The sequence below is a fragment of the Hordeum vulgare genome, chromosome 2H, assembly GCF_904849725.1.
Source record: "Hordeum vulgare subsp. vulgare chromosome 2H, MorexV3_pseudomolecules_assembly, whole genome shotgun sequence".
NCBI lineage: Eukaryota > Viridiplantae > Streptophyta > Magnoliopsida > Poales > Poaceae > Hordeum > Hordeum vulgare.
The window spans coordinates 573,018,871-573,033,891 of NC_058519.1; the positions used below are offsets into that span (position 1 = coordinate 573,018,871).

A 15,021-nucleotide genomic window follows, 5' to 3' on the forward strand; every position below is an offset into this window, starting at 1 on the left:
CGGTGTACCTACCTGTATGCACTAAACAAGACCAGAACGACTTTATCGATGATATTCACAGCAAGATATACTAGCTGGCATGGCGCCCACCCGGCAAGAACAAAAAAAAATGTTCAATGCTCGCCATTTTCAATTGCACTCCAAGTTTGAAATGAGGTGGATATTCTTTCCCTTGCCTTCAAAGGAGACACATGTAACATGCGTCAACGTCCACACGACATGGTAGACTAAAACTAAACCATACAAGACAAGTTGGATTGAATCCAGGTCAGGGTTAATTTAGGAACTTGTATTAGGTACTACTTCCGTCGGCTAGCTGAAATTTTCGGTGGGCCTTCGAGTGGGTGCATAACCGTGAATACCAAATATGCAAAAAGTGTACAACTACGGCTCCATTTGGTAATGGTTTGGTCGTTTCCTTATTGGGTTTTTAATTGTACAACTATGCTATATATCGGTATGAGATCTAGTTTTGAAGATCTCGTCGCGACAGATTTAATGGTGAAAATGGTTTTTTAATTGGATTTTTTATTTAAGAGATAAACCATTTTTAAAATCGAAAAGACAAAAAATTCCGGATGACATCATCAGTTTTGTCACTTGTGCATTCATGCGGTGACGTGGCGCAACGTGTGATCATTGTGCGAGTGGGCTGTTGTTGCTCCTACCACACGTATGAGCGTTATCGCGACCCTATTTTAATCAGTTTGCATATGAACGTATCTTATCTTCTGCAACTTATGAGATGAAACTTACATTACCAATTGATATTACTTTTTAGTTCTTTATGAAAAAATACTCCAGCACCGATTAGTCAAACAAGTTTTAAAAATAAACTTTTTTACCACAAACTCTCGTCTCCGCCAACTTATAATAAGCACGATGCAACACGATTAAGCAATCGTAGTTTGTGCCATGTTGCTGATAGAATATCTTGATGTTGTAGATCTTTAATGCCCATCCGTCGGGTCAAATAGTTTATTAATTGTGCAAGGGAGACTGAGGTAATTTTGATAGCAAATGATCTCTGAAACCTAATTACTTATACAGTTATTGAGCGCAATTATATTGGATTTGTATAATACTTCCTCCGTCTCATAATGTAAGATGTTTTTACAAGCTAAAACGGCTTGTAAAAACGTCCGATATTAGGAGATGAGGGGGGTGCATAATAACAATGATGATGTAGTATTAGATAAATTTAATAAACACATAATAAAATAAACTGTTGACGAAATTGCTAAGATGATTAAGTAGTTTATTTTATCTTCTCACATGATATATGTATGACTTCATGCCGTCCTTTCACCTAGAGGTAGTGGAGGAGCCAGAAATGAAAGATCCAATTTATAACGAAAATTGGATGAAAACCCTAAACAACCATAGGAACAACCCATCCTCGAGAGATAAATACCCAAAAAGGAAAACATCAAGAAGGCAAAGATCAACCTCTTGAACAACATATAAGTGTAGGTGGTTCTTTGATGTAGCACAAGTTATGTCATAACCACATAAAGGGCACCACTAACAACACAAAGAAGGCTATCGAGGTGGTACAACATGCCAAGAGACAGTAGAGAAACAAACTTTAAAGGACACACGAGAGTTTCACCAAGGCTCTACCTTGTTGAGCACGCATGAAAAAACGTACAATTTGATCGCCTGAAGGGTGGTCATTGCCCATGTGAGTGATGAGAAAAAGCGATGATGATGAAGTAACATGATCGTACAAAATGTTGCTAATGAAGCTACCTATGTGAGAGGTGGTCATTGCCCACAGTGGAGTGTAAACTAAGGCCACTACACAACAGAGAGAGAGAGAGAGAGATAGGGGGGGGGGGTGAGGGAGAGGGAGAGAGGGAGAGAGAGGTGCTACGACGAGGAAGGGAGTAGTGGTGATGGTTGTGGTCTCGAGAGGTTTCCTTTATTGAAACCCTTTTACCCTTCTTTGCGCCTTGCCATCTTCTCCATCCTTTTCACCACATTGCAAAAATGGTGTGCTGCCATAATATTGCATCAGGCTGGCTCCAACGATGGCATACTATTCGTACAAGTAGCATGTGAGACGCATGGGGAGGGGAGTGAGGGGAGGGAGTACCCCTAGTCGTGTAGTGAGAGCACTGCTACACGACAAAAAAGATGACGACAACCCAAAAAAGGAAACGAGCAATTATGATAACAACGTGTTCAAACACTGAAGCAGTTGCGATAAAGATCACACGTCAAAAATATTTATGGCAGGAGAGTATTGTTTGACTCTTCATTTTTATATGCCTAATAAACAAGTGGATTATAATATCAAGACTAATGTGATGATGTCTTTAAATCGTCAAATACTTGCGCGCTCCCTCATCAACCCCCTCCCATTTTCGCCACGCCATAGGCTCGAGTCCATCAAGAACAAAAAAATATATTCTTTTTGAACAATGGGCAAAAGAGGTTGTTGACTCAAGATCCACATTTCTACCTATGTGTGAATCTATAGATGTTTGATTACAACGCCAAGATCCAGATTTCATCGGGTATTTTCGGATCACAAACTACAGTACTACCATTACTATAAACTTTTTTTATTTTGAAACAATCCACAAAGTTCATGTTTTTACCATCTATCCGAGATAGGCCGACACAATAATTTCTGATGCAGTCAGAAACGGAATCTCCACCCTCCATCTACCATCAAATCAAATCGCCAATCGTGCCAGCCACCGATTTGAACCATCATCAAAGAAACTCCACACTCCTCCCCAGCTAGACGGACTTTTCTTCTCCACCTTCCTCCTGTCCTGTGCCTTTCCTCTTCCTCCCCGATCCCTTCCTCCGCCACGCTGCTCTCATGCTCTGCCCTACCCAATCTCTCCTATAGTCCACGTCCACCACCGCTCCGCTCCGCTCCGCTCTGCTCCCCCAACAACCCCGCCGCTGACGCGCGTCGCCGCCATCGCCGTCGCCGTCGCCGTCGCCGCTCCTACTTCACCGCGTCGCTGCCGTCTCCGCACCCGTCCGCAATCCTGGACATTGGTTTTTGAGGTACGAGCTTTTGGTCATTCGGTGATTACTTGGCCCGAACTGATCCTGTAAAATTTCCGCGTGCCGGTCCAGGCCCGCGGAACAATCTAGATCCGCCCCGTCGTGCTCCCCATGTCTCTGTACCAAACCAGGAATTCGAGACCTTTGTGTGCATCTGGAAATGCGTTGTAGCGCACGTAGTTGTGGAGATCTGAATTTGTACGGCTACAGGAGTTGAATTGTATGAAGTTCCTCAGAAGGTATTCTAGGGTACTAGACAGTTTAGTAGATATAGGCATAAGATATCATCACTTCAGATATTCCAGCAGTACTAGTGAGGAGCTCTCGTTTTGTGGCTATCAGTCTTATGGGGATGAAGCTCATGTACTTATATTTGTTCTGTTTCTCTTTTGTCGCAGATTATTTAATTATGCCAATCCTTTCACAGGGCAATTGGGGTCATCATGTGTCATACACTTCTTAAGCTCTATCAAACTCCTTACCCGTTCCGATGCTCTTAAGGTCCTGTTTAAAACAAAGAGATGGATGCAGCTGATCTAGAGAATCCAACATCCAGAAACGCATCTCAGAAATCCAGCCGCCGTTCTAGTAGTCGCCGTTCTCAAAAGTCAGCTGGACAGCAATCTTCCCCCACTGTATTTCCAGAGAAAAGAGGCAAATCTAGATCTTTGAGGCAAAAGCATGTGACTGTTGACAATAAAGATGCCAAAAGGGGTAAAAACCATGAGCGTAGAACTGATACGGTGGATGAGAGGTCCAATTTTGTAGGTTTCGAAGTCTACGCTGGCAAACTGTTTTTTGACAGGAAAAATAAAAGTATAGGCGTGGATGGAAAATTGTCATCAAACAAGAAAGCTGATACAACTGATGCAAGACTCACAAGTAAAGCCCTTATATGGGGTTCCACTGTACTCAGCCTTGAGGATGTCATCTCTGTAAGTTTCAGAGACCAAGATGTGCTTCAATTGTTATTTGGCCCAGTTGGACAATCCAGTGATTTTGTGTGTCGTATTTATATCTTTGCAGGTATCCTATAATTCTGGTGTCCAACATTTTACTTTACATGCATATCCTGGTAAGAAGTCTCTATTTGGAAAGACACATAGAGTTCGGAAGGACTTCCGATTTATGGCCTCTACACTAGACGAGGCAATTTTGTGGGTAACATGCTTTGCAGAACAGAACATATACATTAATGTACTGCCACATCCTGCAACATCCAGTATCAAGGAAGACACAGATGCCCCCCTTGGTGGGGTTTTATTTGATTACCCACCAATCAAATCCAGAACTCCGCAGAGAATACTTGTTATATTGAACCCTCGTTCTGGACATGGTCGGTCAATTAAAGTTTTCCATGAAAAAGCAGAACCTATATTTAAGGTAACTTTTGATGTTTTCACCGTTGAACTTCTACCTTTTGCACTGCTTTTAAAAGCAATATTCTAAGTAACTGTATATATCTGTCTGGTGATAAACTTGCTTCATGAAACTTCTATTGACCATTTGGTTTTCAGTGTTGTGGTAATCTCATGAAGAAGATGATAGTATTCTCCTCTGTTGTTTAAGTTATACTGTTAAATTCTTGGCCTTTTAGTGTATTTGATAATTTAACTTTGACCCTTACTATTCATAGGTTTATATGATAAGTTATAATAATATGATAATACTTTAACAATAAATGTACTTATGTAATTTTCGTATTGGTGATCTAGGTAGTCTTAAACCTATTGGTGGTTAAGTTTGAGCACACAGATTTTAAACTAACAGGAAAACAAAGGGAGTATTTCAGCTTCTTATTAATTTCAACCTACAATAGTGGTGGAAAATAAGGAATACAGCAATTTAACTGGAACGAATAGCTCCGTAAATTTCACAGGGAAAATGTTTAGGCAACATTAACATTTTAACTCCTCCAATGACAGCATGAAATTGACTGTTGTAATCATGTAGAACTCACATGAGTTATTCACTTTGAAATGAACTAACTTGGGTACTACCAATCTCGTTTTCTGTAGATTATTTAGAAAATAGTTGCATAAGCTGAAATTTCTAAGCTCCTGTTTATGATGGATATTGGTGATTTGGTGCGCTAATTTATTGTTTTTTCCTATCATTTATAAATATTAAATACTCTTGTTCTTAACTACTACTACCTCTGTTCCTAAATATAAGTCTTTTTGGAGATTCCACTACGGACTACATACAGAACGAACTGAGTGAATCTACACTCTAAAGTATGCCTATATACATCCGTTTGTAGTCCATAGTGGAATCTTTAAAAAGACTTGTATTTAGGAACGGAGGGAGTATGTAGGTTTTATATTGTTTACCTCCAGCAACTAATCCCCTTTGATCTGGTGTAGCTTGCAGGTTTTCACATGGAGATAGTTAAAACTACTCATGCTGGTCATGCGAAGTCTCTCGCGTCTACTTTTGATTTTGGCGCATTCCCTGATGGTATAAACTTTACACATGTAGCTAAGTAGTTTAGGTATGGCCCAATATAGAGGCAGCCATTGCAGCTGATCTAATTAATACCTTGATTTTTTAATTATATTTTTGTAGGGATTGTCTGTGTTGGCGGTGATGGAATAGTAAATGAGGTTTGCACATAATGTTCATATCACTATTTTATATGATGTGGTGACTTTAATGTTAGCTGAACATTGATAATTTTGCAGGTGTTCAATGGTCTTCTCACCAGAAGCGATAGAACAGAAGCTGTGTCAATTCCAGTTGGAATAATCCCAGCAGGATCTGACAACTCACTTATTTGGACTGTTCTGGGAGTTAAGGATCCTATTTCCGCTTCATTGTTGATTGTTAAGGTATGCCAAATTTATCGCACCTTTTTACATGAAAGCGGTATTCCAGCTTATTATATGTTCTCACATTCACCTTTTACGAAATTAGTTTATCACTTTTAAACTTTCCTCATGAGAACTATCCCTTGGTAACAGGGTGGCTTTACAACCCTGGACATATTGGCTGTTGAGTGGCTCCAATCCGGGCTAATACATTTCGGCACAACTGTTTCATACTATGGTTTTGTTAGTGATGGTAAGTTTGTAACTGCAAATGAGCTTCTACATTTATTTTGTTTCACGATTTATTACGTTTTTTCTAATATACTCCTCCACAGTTCCCTAAAACTTGTTGTTAGACATTTGCGAAGTCAAACTTTAGAAACTCTGCCTACCAACACCTCTAAAGATTTAGATTGATACTTGAAAACCCTATGCGTAAATTTATCTTGATAATTACTTTCATGATATACAAATTTGTTGGGTTTTATACATAGACTACAATTGATATTAGTTGTCAAAGTTGCATCAGGGAGACCCTGTCAATGTCTAAAACAACAAGAGTAATTCTGTATGACATACGTCCTCCGTCTGTAAAATAAATGACATCCTAGAAACCGTACAACAAACTTTTCTAACTTTGAGCACTGTACATATACAAATATTTAGATTGGTATGGTGAAAATAGTACCTTTAGAATTTTCATGAAAACCTTTTTTTCATAATATAAAATTATACTAACATGCACCTACAAATACTAATGGTCAAAGATGCATATTGATAACCATGTCAATGTCTAAAATGTCACCTTTTTACAACTCCAGGAGTACATAATGATTCCACAAATAGTCCAATATGGATCCAATTCTGATTTGTTAAAATATCAGTACATAAGTATTTTGTAGGTATTTTTTGTCATGCATTTTTAATTTCGAGGAGTTCGTCGACAGCTTCAGCATATGATAACCCACTTTTAATTTGCTTTTTGTAAGTTTGCATTCGATCTGAAGTTCCCTGAGCAAATGGTGTAGCTTTGTCCTCATAAGTCTATTCTTAACGAGTTTCAAGATCTGTGTATAGTTCGTTATTACTAATTTACTAGTGTATCCTTATCTGCAATAACTGCAGACATGGAAGTTTAGTTTATTTGTCTACTATCAAGTATTGGCAGAAGTGCAGCATGGCATAGCACTGATTTTTTTACTAAGCTGTTTCAACTTTGCTGCAGTCCTGGAACTTTCTGAGAAATACCAGAAGAGATTTGGCCCTCTTCGATATTTTGTGGCTGGAGTACTCAAATTTTTGTGTCTACCAAGTTACTTCTATGAGTTAGAATATCTTCCTTTGTCAAAGGACATGGCTGGGCATGCAAAAGGTACAGGACAAGACAAGGTTGAATTGTCTGATGTCTATACAGATGTAATGCGCAGTCGATCAAAAAGAGAAGGATTTCCACGAGCTTCAAGTTTTTCAAGTATTGACTCTATCATGACTCCAAGTCGGATGTCTCTTGGGGATTTCGACACATCAGGTGGTACAGCGGCAAGCAGTGAACCGTCAGAGTATGTGCGTGGTCTTGATCCAAAAGCAAAACGGCTCTCTATGGGCAGAAGCAACATTGTTTCGGAACCAGAAGAAGTCCTACGCCCTCAACCTCATCATGCATCATACTGGCCAAGAACGAGGTCCAAAACAAGGACCGATAGAAATTCAGCAGGTGTCACAGCTTCTAACGATACACGGTTATCTTGGGCAGCCCCTTCAATGCATGATAAGGAGGACATTTCCTCGACAATATCAGATCCAGGACCTATTTGGGATAATGAACCAAAGTGGGACACTGGGCCAAGATGGGACACAGAGCCAACTTGGGAGCCTGACCACCCTATCGAACTTCCTGAGGCACCAGAAGATATAGAAATCGGAACATCTATGGAACTTGTGCCAAATTTGGATGAGAAATGGGTTGTCAGGAAGGGGCACTTTCTTGGTGTCCTAGTATGTAATCACTCATGCAAAACAGTTCAAAGTTCCCAGGTTGTTGCTCCAAATGCGAGCCATGACGATAACAGTCTGGACTTACTTTTAGTTGGTGGAAGGGGGAGATGGAAGCTGTTGAGATTTTTCATACTACTGCAATTTGGCCGCCATCTTTCTTTGCCCTATGTGGAATATGTCAAGGTATCATGCAACTTCTGTCCTTGCTCAAGTTTTTTTTCTACCTGTTCCATTTGCTTTTTAAAGAGCTTCCAATTGACTATGCGCAGCAAAACTAACTTCTAAAAGTGCTTTTCGTTTGTGCTCATCTACTTCTTTTGGGTTCTAGATAATGCTGTCGTACATTAATGGCAGATAGTGCATATATGCCATTTTGTGCATGTTTGAATGAACTCTGAAAAAGCATGTCTTCTGATATTTATATGACCGCCTGCTCTTGGGGAACATAAGATCATATGCACACTTGTATTGAGGTTTTGCTTATGTTTATTCCTTCTTATTCTAGCTTGCTTTCAAGTCACAGTTCTGAAGATGCATGTTTACGACCTGTTTTCACCTTTTTAATGAGACCTTTGTTCATATTTAGTGTTGTCAGTTGAAGCAACATGCTTTTGATGTTGGCACCAGTAGTTTTGTCTGTGTCGCATGCATTCAGACCAATTCTGGTCATGAATGGCTGAAAATCTCCTTAAAAAAAGATACTAGTTCATCAAAGCAAGCAGGGGTCCATTTTTATTTCCAGAAATATAGTACTTCCTTCTTTATGCACATTATAAGAGTTTACTTCAACTAAGAAGAATGAATTGGTCTTAACTGCTGATCCGACATTGGCAGGTGAAATCAGTCAAGGTTAAACCTGGTGCAAACACCCACAATGGCTGTGGGATAGACGGCGAGCTCTGCCGCGTCAAGGGGCAGGTTGTCTGCTCCATGCTACCGGAGCAGTGCAGGCTTATTGGCCGGCAATGTAAACAGTCTACCTAAGCACTATAAACCTGTCGAGCTTCACGGGTTTTTGAGGCGTTGTATGATCTGTTGTTTACTTGTAACAGTTGATTTTGAGTTGTCTATATTATCGTTTACTTGCCGATGAAGGTGCGGGTGACTGGTCGGTCGGACAATGTTGTGACTTATCTGTATATTTGAGTGATTATAGAGGGATACCTCGATCCTTTCTTATTTGATCTTCCTTTGGCTGGCATCTGCTAATGCTGCATTTTCCCCTTGAAACCGTACATGACTTGGTTGACCGCAGCTTGTGAATTGCCTGCCCAATATAAAGCCAGTTCCATGCGTATACATTTCCCTAATGCTTTGCAGAACAACTCCACGTCATCTGCCAACTTATTCGAAGTTTCAGACACGGAGGTTTTCGAGACCGAAACGGGTTCAGAGTCTAGTCATTCTGTACCATCCTTGACCACTAATCAGAATATGTTGCTTGTGTGTTTGTCACTCCGGTTAGTCTTGGACATGAACTGAACTAACTGTGAACAGCTGTAGTTGTGCCAATGGATGGGAAGCCAAATCCTAAGAAAAAAACATGTAAACCAACGCGTGAAACTGCGATGGTTTCTCAGGGGCACGACAGCAAGCTCGTGCGCGGATATGGTTCTCTAATACGCAACGGCTCCCTGATTGGAAAAGGCGCACCCGTAGTCGGAGGTCAAACTTGAAAAGATTGAATAAGAGGGGATGCCACAAGCAATCTGGTAGGGCCTACTAATGCTAATCAGCTACGTACCATAATAAACTTGCAAAATCGCGCCGATCAGTGCGATTTAGCGCAACGCAAAGTGGTGTCGCTTTGCAGGATAATAGCTTCTTAGCCTAACTGCTTGGCAAAGGTGCGCTCCTTCTCTAGTTGGTTGGAGTGCCTTTGCCTTTGCCTTTGAAGTAAACTAAGGAGAGGCTGTACCAGTATAGCGACGCGGTTATGGAAATTGCTTTGATTTTGCCATGTGATTTGTCAGGATCTCGTGTTAGGCTCCGGGAGAAACACGAACCCGAAGAAACAAAATCGTATGGAAACTCGTGGTAGACATCATCACGTACTGGCTCATGACAAGTATAATCAAATGCCATGAGAACGTGCAGATTTCATGCTTTTTTTTTTACGGCGGTGTGTATTTCAGACTAGGGATCCGTTTGATTCCCAACCTAAAGTTGTCATGTCTAACTTTGATCATGCCATAATATCCTAGACGTGTGTTTGGTTCATTGTTATATTTATTTATGACTTGTCACTCTTTTTTAGTTATATGATTTATATGACATAGGTTCAATTTTTTTATCAAATCTTGTCATACTTGTGATGATCATTTTATCAGTCATATTTTTTTATGAAAGCCTTATTTTATCTAAGTTAGTCATGAACCAAACATGCCCTAGAAACTGCCTATGGATAGGATCGTTCATGTGACTGGCCTTAAAAGAGGTCGTAGGTAGGAATAGGTTCAACCATTCAGGTGGACAGTACCATGCACACATACAAACAAAAAAGAGGTAGGTAGGCGGCTTGAGCTGATGCACAGTGGAGTACTCACTCCGTTTCTAAATATAAGTCTTTTAAGAGATCTTACTAGTGGACTATATACGAAACAAAATGAGTGAATGTACACTTTAAAGTATGTTTATATACATCTGTATGTAGTTTCCTAGTGAAACCTTTAAAAAGACTTATACTCCCTTCGTTCCTAAATATAAGACCTTTTAGAGATTACACTATGGACTATATACGGATGTATATAGACATATTTTAGAGTATAGATTCACTCATTTTGCTCCGTATGTAGTCTATAATGTAATCTCTAGAAGGTATTATACTCCCTTCGTTTCTAAATATAAGTCTTTCTAGAGGTTTCACTAATAGACTACATACGGATGTATGTAGACATATTTTAGAGTGTAGATTCACTCATTTTGTTTCGTATATAGTCCACTAGTAAGATCTCTTAAAAGACTTATATTTAGGAACGTAGGGAGTAGCATGCATGCATGTTGCATACGAACGAAAATGAAACACGCACGGGTCGAATTCCTTCCCGCGCCCGTCTCGATCCCGAGGACCAGCGGAATTTAAACCCCCACGAGCTCGTCGGAGAGGGGAAGGCGTGCGTGACGCAGAAAGAAAGCTTGTGGCCGCGCGGCGAAGCTTTTCGTCTCTCCAGGAAAAATGGCGCGACGGCGACGTGCGCCACCCGCGCGGCGCCGCGTGTGCCGCCTCCGCCCGGCGCCACTCGCGCGCGGACGCGTGCCCGCCTCCGTCCGTCCGGCCGTCGACGTCCACGGTGGCCCCGCCGCCGCCGCGCGCGCGCCTCCTCCTCCTGGTCCCGGCCGGTCTATTAACTGCTCGCTCTACGTACCTTGCACACCTCTCCCTCCTACCCCGCCACCGCACTCGAGTAAGTTATCGCCGGGATTAATCCCGGTGGTCACCACGGACAGCTACTCAACCGGCCCTGCCCGCCCGTGCATAGCATAGCAGCTTGGCGCCGCCTGGTGTTGGTGGGGTTGTCAACTTTCTCTGGTGATACGGCCGCTGGAAATGACCCCCGCCGTTACCGAAGCTGGAAGAACTCCACCAACGTTAACGCAGCTGGCGATCAACAAATAAAGGCAGTCGAATCGCACTGGGTCACCGCTTTTAACTTGCCTGATCTGCTCTAACACGTTGGGATCGTGGGAGGAGCCGCAAATCGCCGGTCTCCGGGTGGAAAATGATGGGTCGAGGATAACCTCTGCTCCCCGCACTGACCCCCCAAGTGCTCACCCATCACCGTATCTATCTACTCCTACTATCTCGAGTTGCCATGCATGATGTCCCTCCGACCTTCCCTGGTAAACGATCGATCGAGCATACAGTAAACTGGACGCGCAACCGCACAAGGCGACAACAGGCGACATGACTCGCCAACGCGCTCGGCGCGACGCGCTAGCTAGCTAGTGTGGTGTGTGGTGTGTGGTGTGTGGTGTGTGCTGTGTGCTGTGTGGTGTGTGGTGTGTGCATCGGCCGGCCCGGTCGTTGGGGACAAACGCGGCGCGCCACCTCGACGCCCCTTCCGGGGGAAGCCCCCGCACACCTGGCGCCGCGACGGCGACGCGTGCAGCCCCCGACGGAGCTAGGTCCCCGGTGCGCGCACGGCCATTGGTCCTACCTGTTCCTCCCCCCGGCCGTCCCCGTCTCCCCATGGCACACCAAGGCGCACACCTTTCCTCCACCCATTGGCCGGCAAGCCCCACGATACACTTATCGGAGTAGTACTAGTAGTAGCAATCCTTTCTAGCTAGCGCCGTAGAAGCGCGAGAGATGGACGGAGACGGAAAAGAACCCGTCGGGTCGACTTATGTATTTTGAAACTCGTAGGCTTGAGCACGAGGAGGAGAGGAGAAGAGAAGAAGCAACAAACATTTTCTTGCACCCGTGCCCGTCAGCCGTGCCACGTTTCGGGTGCTGATCTCGAGGCGGGGGGATAGGCATGGGGGGCGCCGCTGGATTCGCGACACTTGGCCCGTCTTTTGCTCGGTGGCAGGCTGCGTGGGCCCGGCCCGGGGGAAGGTTTTCTTTTATCCGCCGTCGCGGAGACCACATGTTCGCATCTCGCGCAACGCGGACACGTAACGCCGTCCGCCGGTATAAAACGGGCCGAGACGCAGAGGAAGGTGGAACGAACGGGCATCGACAACAGCGTAGCGTAGGGGATCCAACAGAGCAGAGGAGAGGAGCGACCGGTCGGAGCAGAGCAGTGGCCCACTGGGTCCGTCGACATGGATTACCATCACCACCACCACCAGCAGCAGCAGCAGTTCCTGATGCCTCCGCCCGCGTCGCTGCCGGCGGCGCAGCAGCAGCAGCAGCAGCAGCAGCAGATGTGCGCGCCGATGATGGACATGGAGATGGAGGAGCAGGTGTGCTTCGTGGGGAGGGGCGGCGGCGGCGGTGGGAGGGGGGCGGAGAGGAAGCGGCGGTTCACGGAGGAGCAGATACGGTCGCTGGAGTCCATGTTCCATGCGCACCACGCCAAGCTGGAGCCCCGGGAGAAGGCGGAGCTGGCGCGCGAGCTGGGCCTGCAGCCGCGCCAGGTCGCCATCTGGTTCCAGAACAAGCGCGCGCGGTGGCGCTCCAAGCAGCTCGAGCAAGACTTCGCCGCCCTCCGCGCCAGCTACGACGCCCTCCACTCCCGCGTCGAGTCCCTCAAGCACGACAAGCTCGCCCTCGCCGCACAGGTACCTGCACCTACTCCTTAACCTCTTCTTCCTCCCGACGCTTGATCCAGCTGCTAACCACGCACGTACGTGCTCGTGCTTGTGTCGTGTGCAGTTGCAGGAGCTGAGCGAGAGGCTGAGGGAGAGGGACGGCGGCAGCGGTGGCGGTGGCGGTGGCGCGACGATCGCTGCCGCCAGCAGCAGCAGCTGCAACGGAGGCGGCAGGGAGCTGGACGACGACAAGAGGAACGGCGACGTCGAGCAGGAGCCCACCGAGAGCTGCGTGCTCGTCGGGACGGCGTGCGCCACGCCGGCGGACGTCTCGGTGTCGGTGGAGTCCGAGTGCGACGACCACCTCCGCTACGACGGGGCGGTCTTCCCGGAGTCCTTCTGCGCCACGCCGGAGCTGTGGGAGCCGTGGCCGTGGCCGCCCGTCGAGTGGAACGCGGTGGCTTGAAGCCGTGGATACGTACCTAGTAGTACCCACGTAGGCTTGTGTTGTTTGTAGCTTCACGTACGTGCATGTTGTGCTCCATTTCTCATCTGGTTGGGTATACATGATGTGGGAGGGGCGAGTGGGGACGGGCAATGTCGGGTGGGTCCGTGTAAGATAGCACTCGAATCAAGAGAAGTGACCCAAGTGATGGAACCATGGAGATGGAGGCAACCACCAAGCCAATGAGATCAGTGATTCGAATGCTGCTAGAAATGTTGTGAGTTAGTATTAGATATCATTGGTAGAGTTTGCATCAGCTCTTCTGTTTGTTGTTGCTCTTGCTCCCGCGTTGTGAACTCAAATGTTGCAGGGGATCGATCCATCAACTGATAATATAAAATGTTCTTCTCAACTTAGGTTCTTGTCTGGGATTCTCCAAACGTTCATCATGGTTTTAGCTTAATTAATGGTTTTGCCAATTAACTTTCAGCAGCTTGTTTTCAGCTTATATCAACACCTAAAATCGCACTATTTTAAGACGTGTGACCCGGAGGCGACCAAAACAACAAGTTAGCGTTTTCACAATCATTTTAGCAAACACGTAGAAAAACAAAACTATGGCATAAAATCTACAACTACCGAGATAACCACCGTTCATCATAATAATATACTTGCAAGCGCAACTCGCAAAAAACATCAATACCTCAGCATAATCATCAACATATCAACAAACTCATATATGTCGTGTCTCCAATGTCAACACAACCAAATCATACCAAACATGAACAATAGATACCAATAGCAAGTAATCACTTTAGGAACAACTAATATGACAAGAGAAACACCCAACAAACGGAGACACACAAGAATTTATGTGGAAACCTCTTGCAAGAAAACTAAGAACGAGGCGAGCAATCTTCCTCAATAGAGATGAATCAAGTACAAGTTGGAAGCCAACAAGTAAGGGGGGCTCCAAATCCAATTTTAGAACCAAACATGGATGGATTTGTAGATCAAATTGTCTCACTTCTCTCATAAACTAAAACTAGAGCTCTCTCAAGAAGAGAAAACCTCAACTCTCCGTCTATTCATGAGCAAGGTGAGAGGCTTTAATAAATAACTTTGTAGAAAGCCCACTCAACTTGATAGCTATATCAAACAAGACTTATTTTAGCTTATAACATGCATATGTGTTGTTTTTGCATGTTAAAATAACCAAAATAGCTTCCAAATAACGAAATGAGAACTCCACATTATCACAGTTCTTCACTTCACCATAAAACAAACACATCAAACTTCTTAATGCTAAGAGTCCAATCTCTAAAAGGTTCGTCCCCATATGAGCAAATCACCAAGTGACACACTCACTGTATCGAATGCTTCACATGAGAGCTAGCTCGGGCATTCATGAATGCCCACCAAGTTTAAATAATGCTCAGATTTGGCCTTCGGGACTGCCTTAGTTAACACATCAGTTGGATTATCTTTTATGTCAATATTCTCCTTATACAAAGTCTTTTCTCTCACATGATTCCTAACTAAGAA

General features: G+C 44.2%; 2 protein-coding genes across 2 annotated transcripts; both read left to right on the forward strand.

Moving 5' to 3' along the window:
* The first annotated feature begins 2,725 nt into the window (after positions 1-2,725).
* On the forward strand, positions 2,726-9,014 carry LOC123427386 (sphingoid long-chain bases kinase 1-like). The gene is made up of 9 exons (XM_045111416.1): positions 2,726-3,030; positions 3,458-3,965; positions 4,057-4,413; positions 5,397-5,490; positions 5,599-5,636; positions 5,715-5,861; positions 5,994-6,093; positions 7,066-8,018; positions 8,670-9,014. The coding sequence occupies exons 2-9, from the start codon at positions 3,552-3,554 to the stop codon at positions 8,817-8,819; spliced, it is 2,253 nt and encodes a 750-aa protein (XP_044967351.1). The 5' UTR covers positions 2,726-3,030; positions 3,458-3,551; the 3' UTR covers positions 8,820-9,014.
* Positions 9,015-12,429: 3,415 nt separating this feature from the next.
* Positions 12,430-13,888, forward strand: LOC123430597 (homeobox-leucine zipper protein HOX22-like). Its single transcript, XM_045114451.1, has 2 exons — positions 12,430-13,061; positions 13,156-13,888. The coding sequence occupies exons 1-2, from the start codon at positions 12,603-12,605 to the stop codon at positions 13,495-13,497; spliced, it is 801 nt and encodes a 266-aa protein (XP_044970386.1). The 5' UTR covers positions 12,430-12,602; the 3' UTR covers positions 13,498-13,888.
* The last annotated feature ends 1,133 nt before the right edge of the window (positions 13,889-15,021 follow it).

What these genes read in the sequence shown, in the direction of transcription:
- LOC123430597 (XM_045114451.1), top strand. Translation starts at nt 12,603, where the DNA reads ATGGATTACCATCACCACCACCACCAGCAGCAGCAGCAGTTCCTGATG. An exon ending in AGCTCGCCCTCGCCGCACAG is followed by an intron (nt 13,062 to 13,155) that starts GTACCTGCACCT and finishes TGTCGTGTGCAG; the next exon opens with TTGCAGGAGCTGAGCGAGAG.
- LOC123427386 (XM_045111416.1), top strand. Translation starts at nt 3,552, where the DNA reads ATGGATGCAGCTGATCTAGAGAATCCAACATCCAGAAACGCATCTCAG. An exon ending in CTTCATTGTTGATTGTTAAG is followed by an intron (nt 5,862 to 5,993) that starts GTATGCCAAATT and finishes CCTTGGTAACAG; the next exon opens with GGTGGCTTTACAACCCTGGA. An exon ending in CCTATGTGGAATATGTCAAG is followed by an intron (nt 8,019 to 8,669) that starts GTATCATGCAAC and finishes CGACATTGGCAG; the next exon opens with GTGAAATCAGTCAAGGTTAA.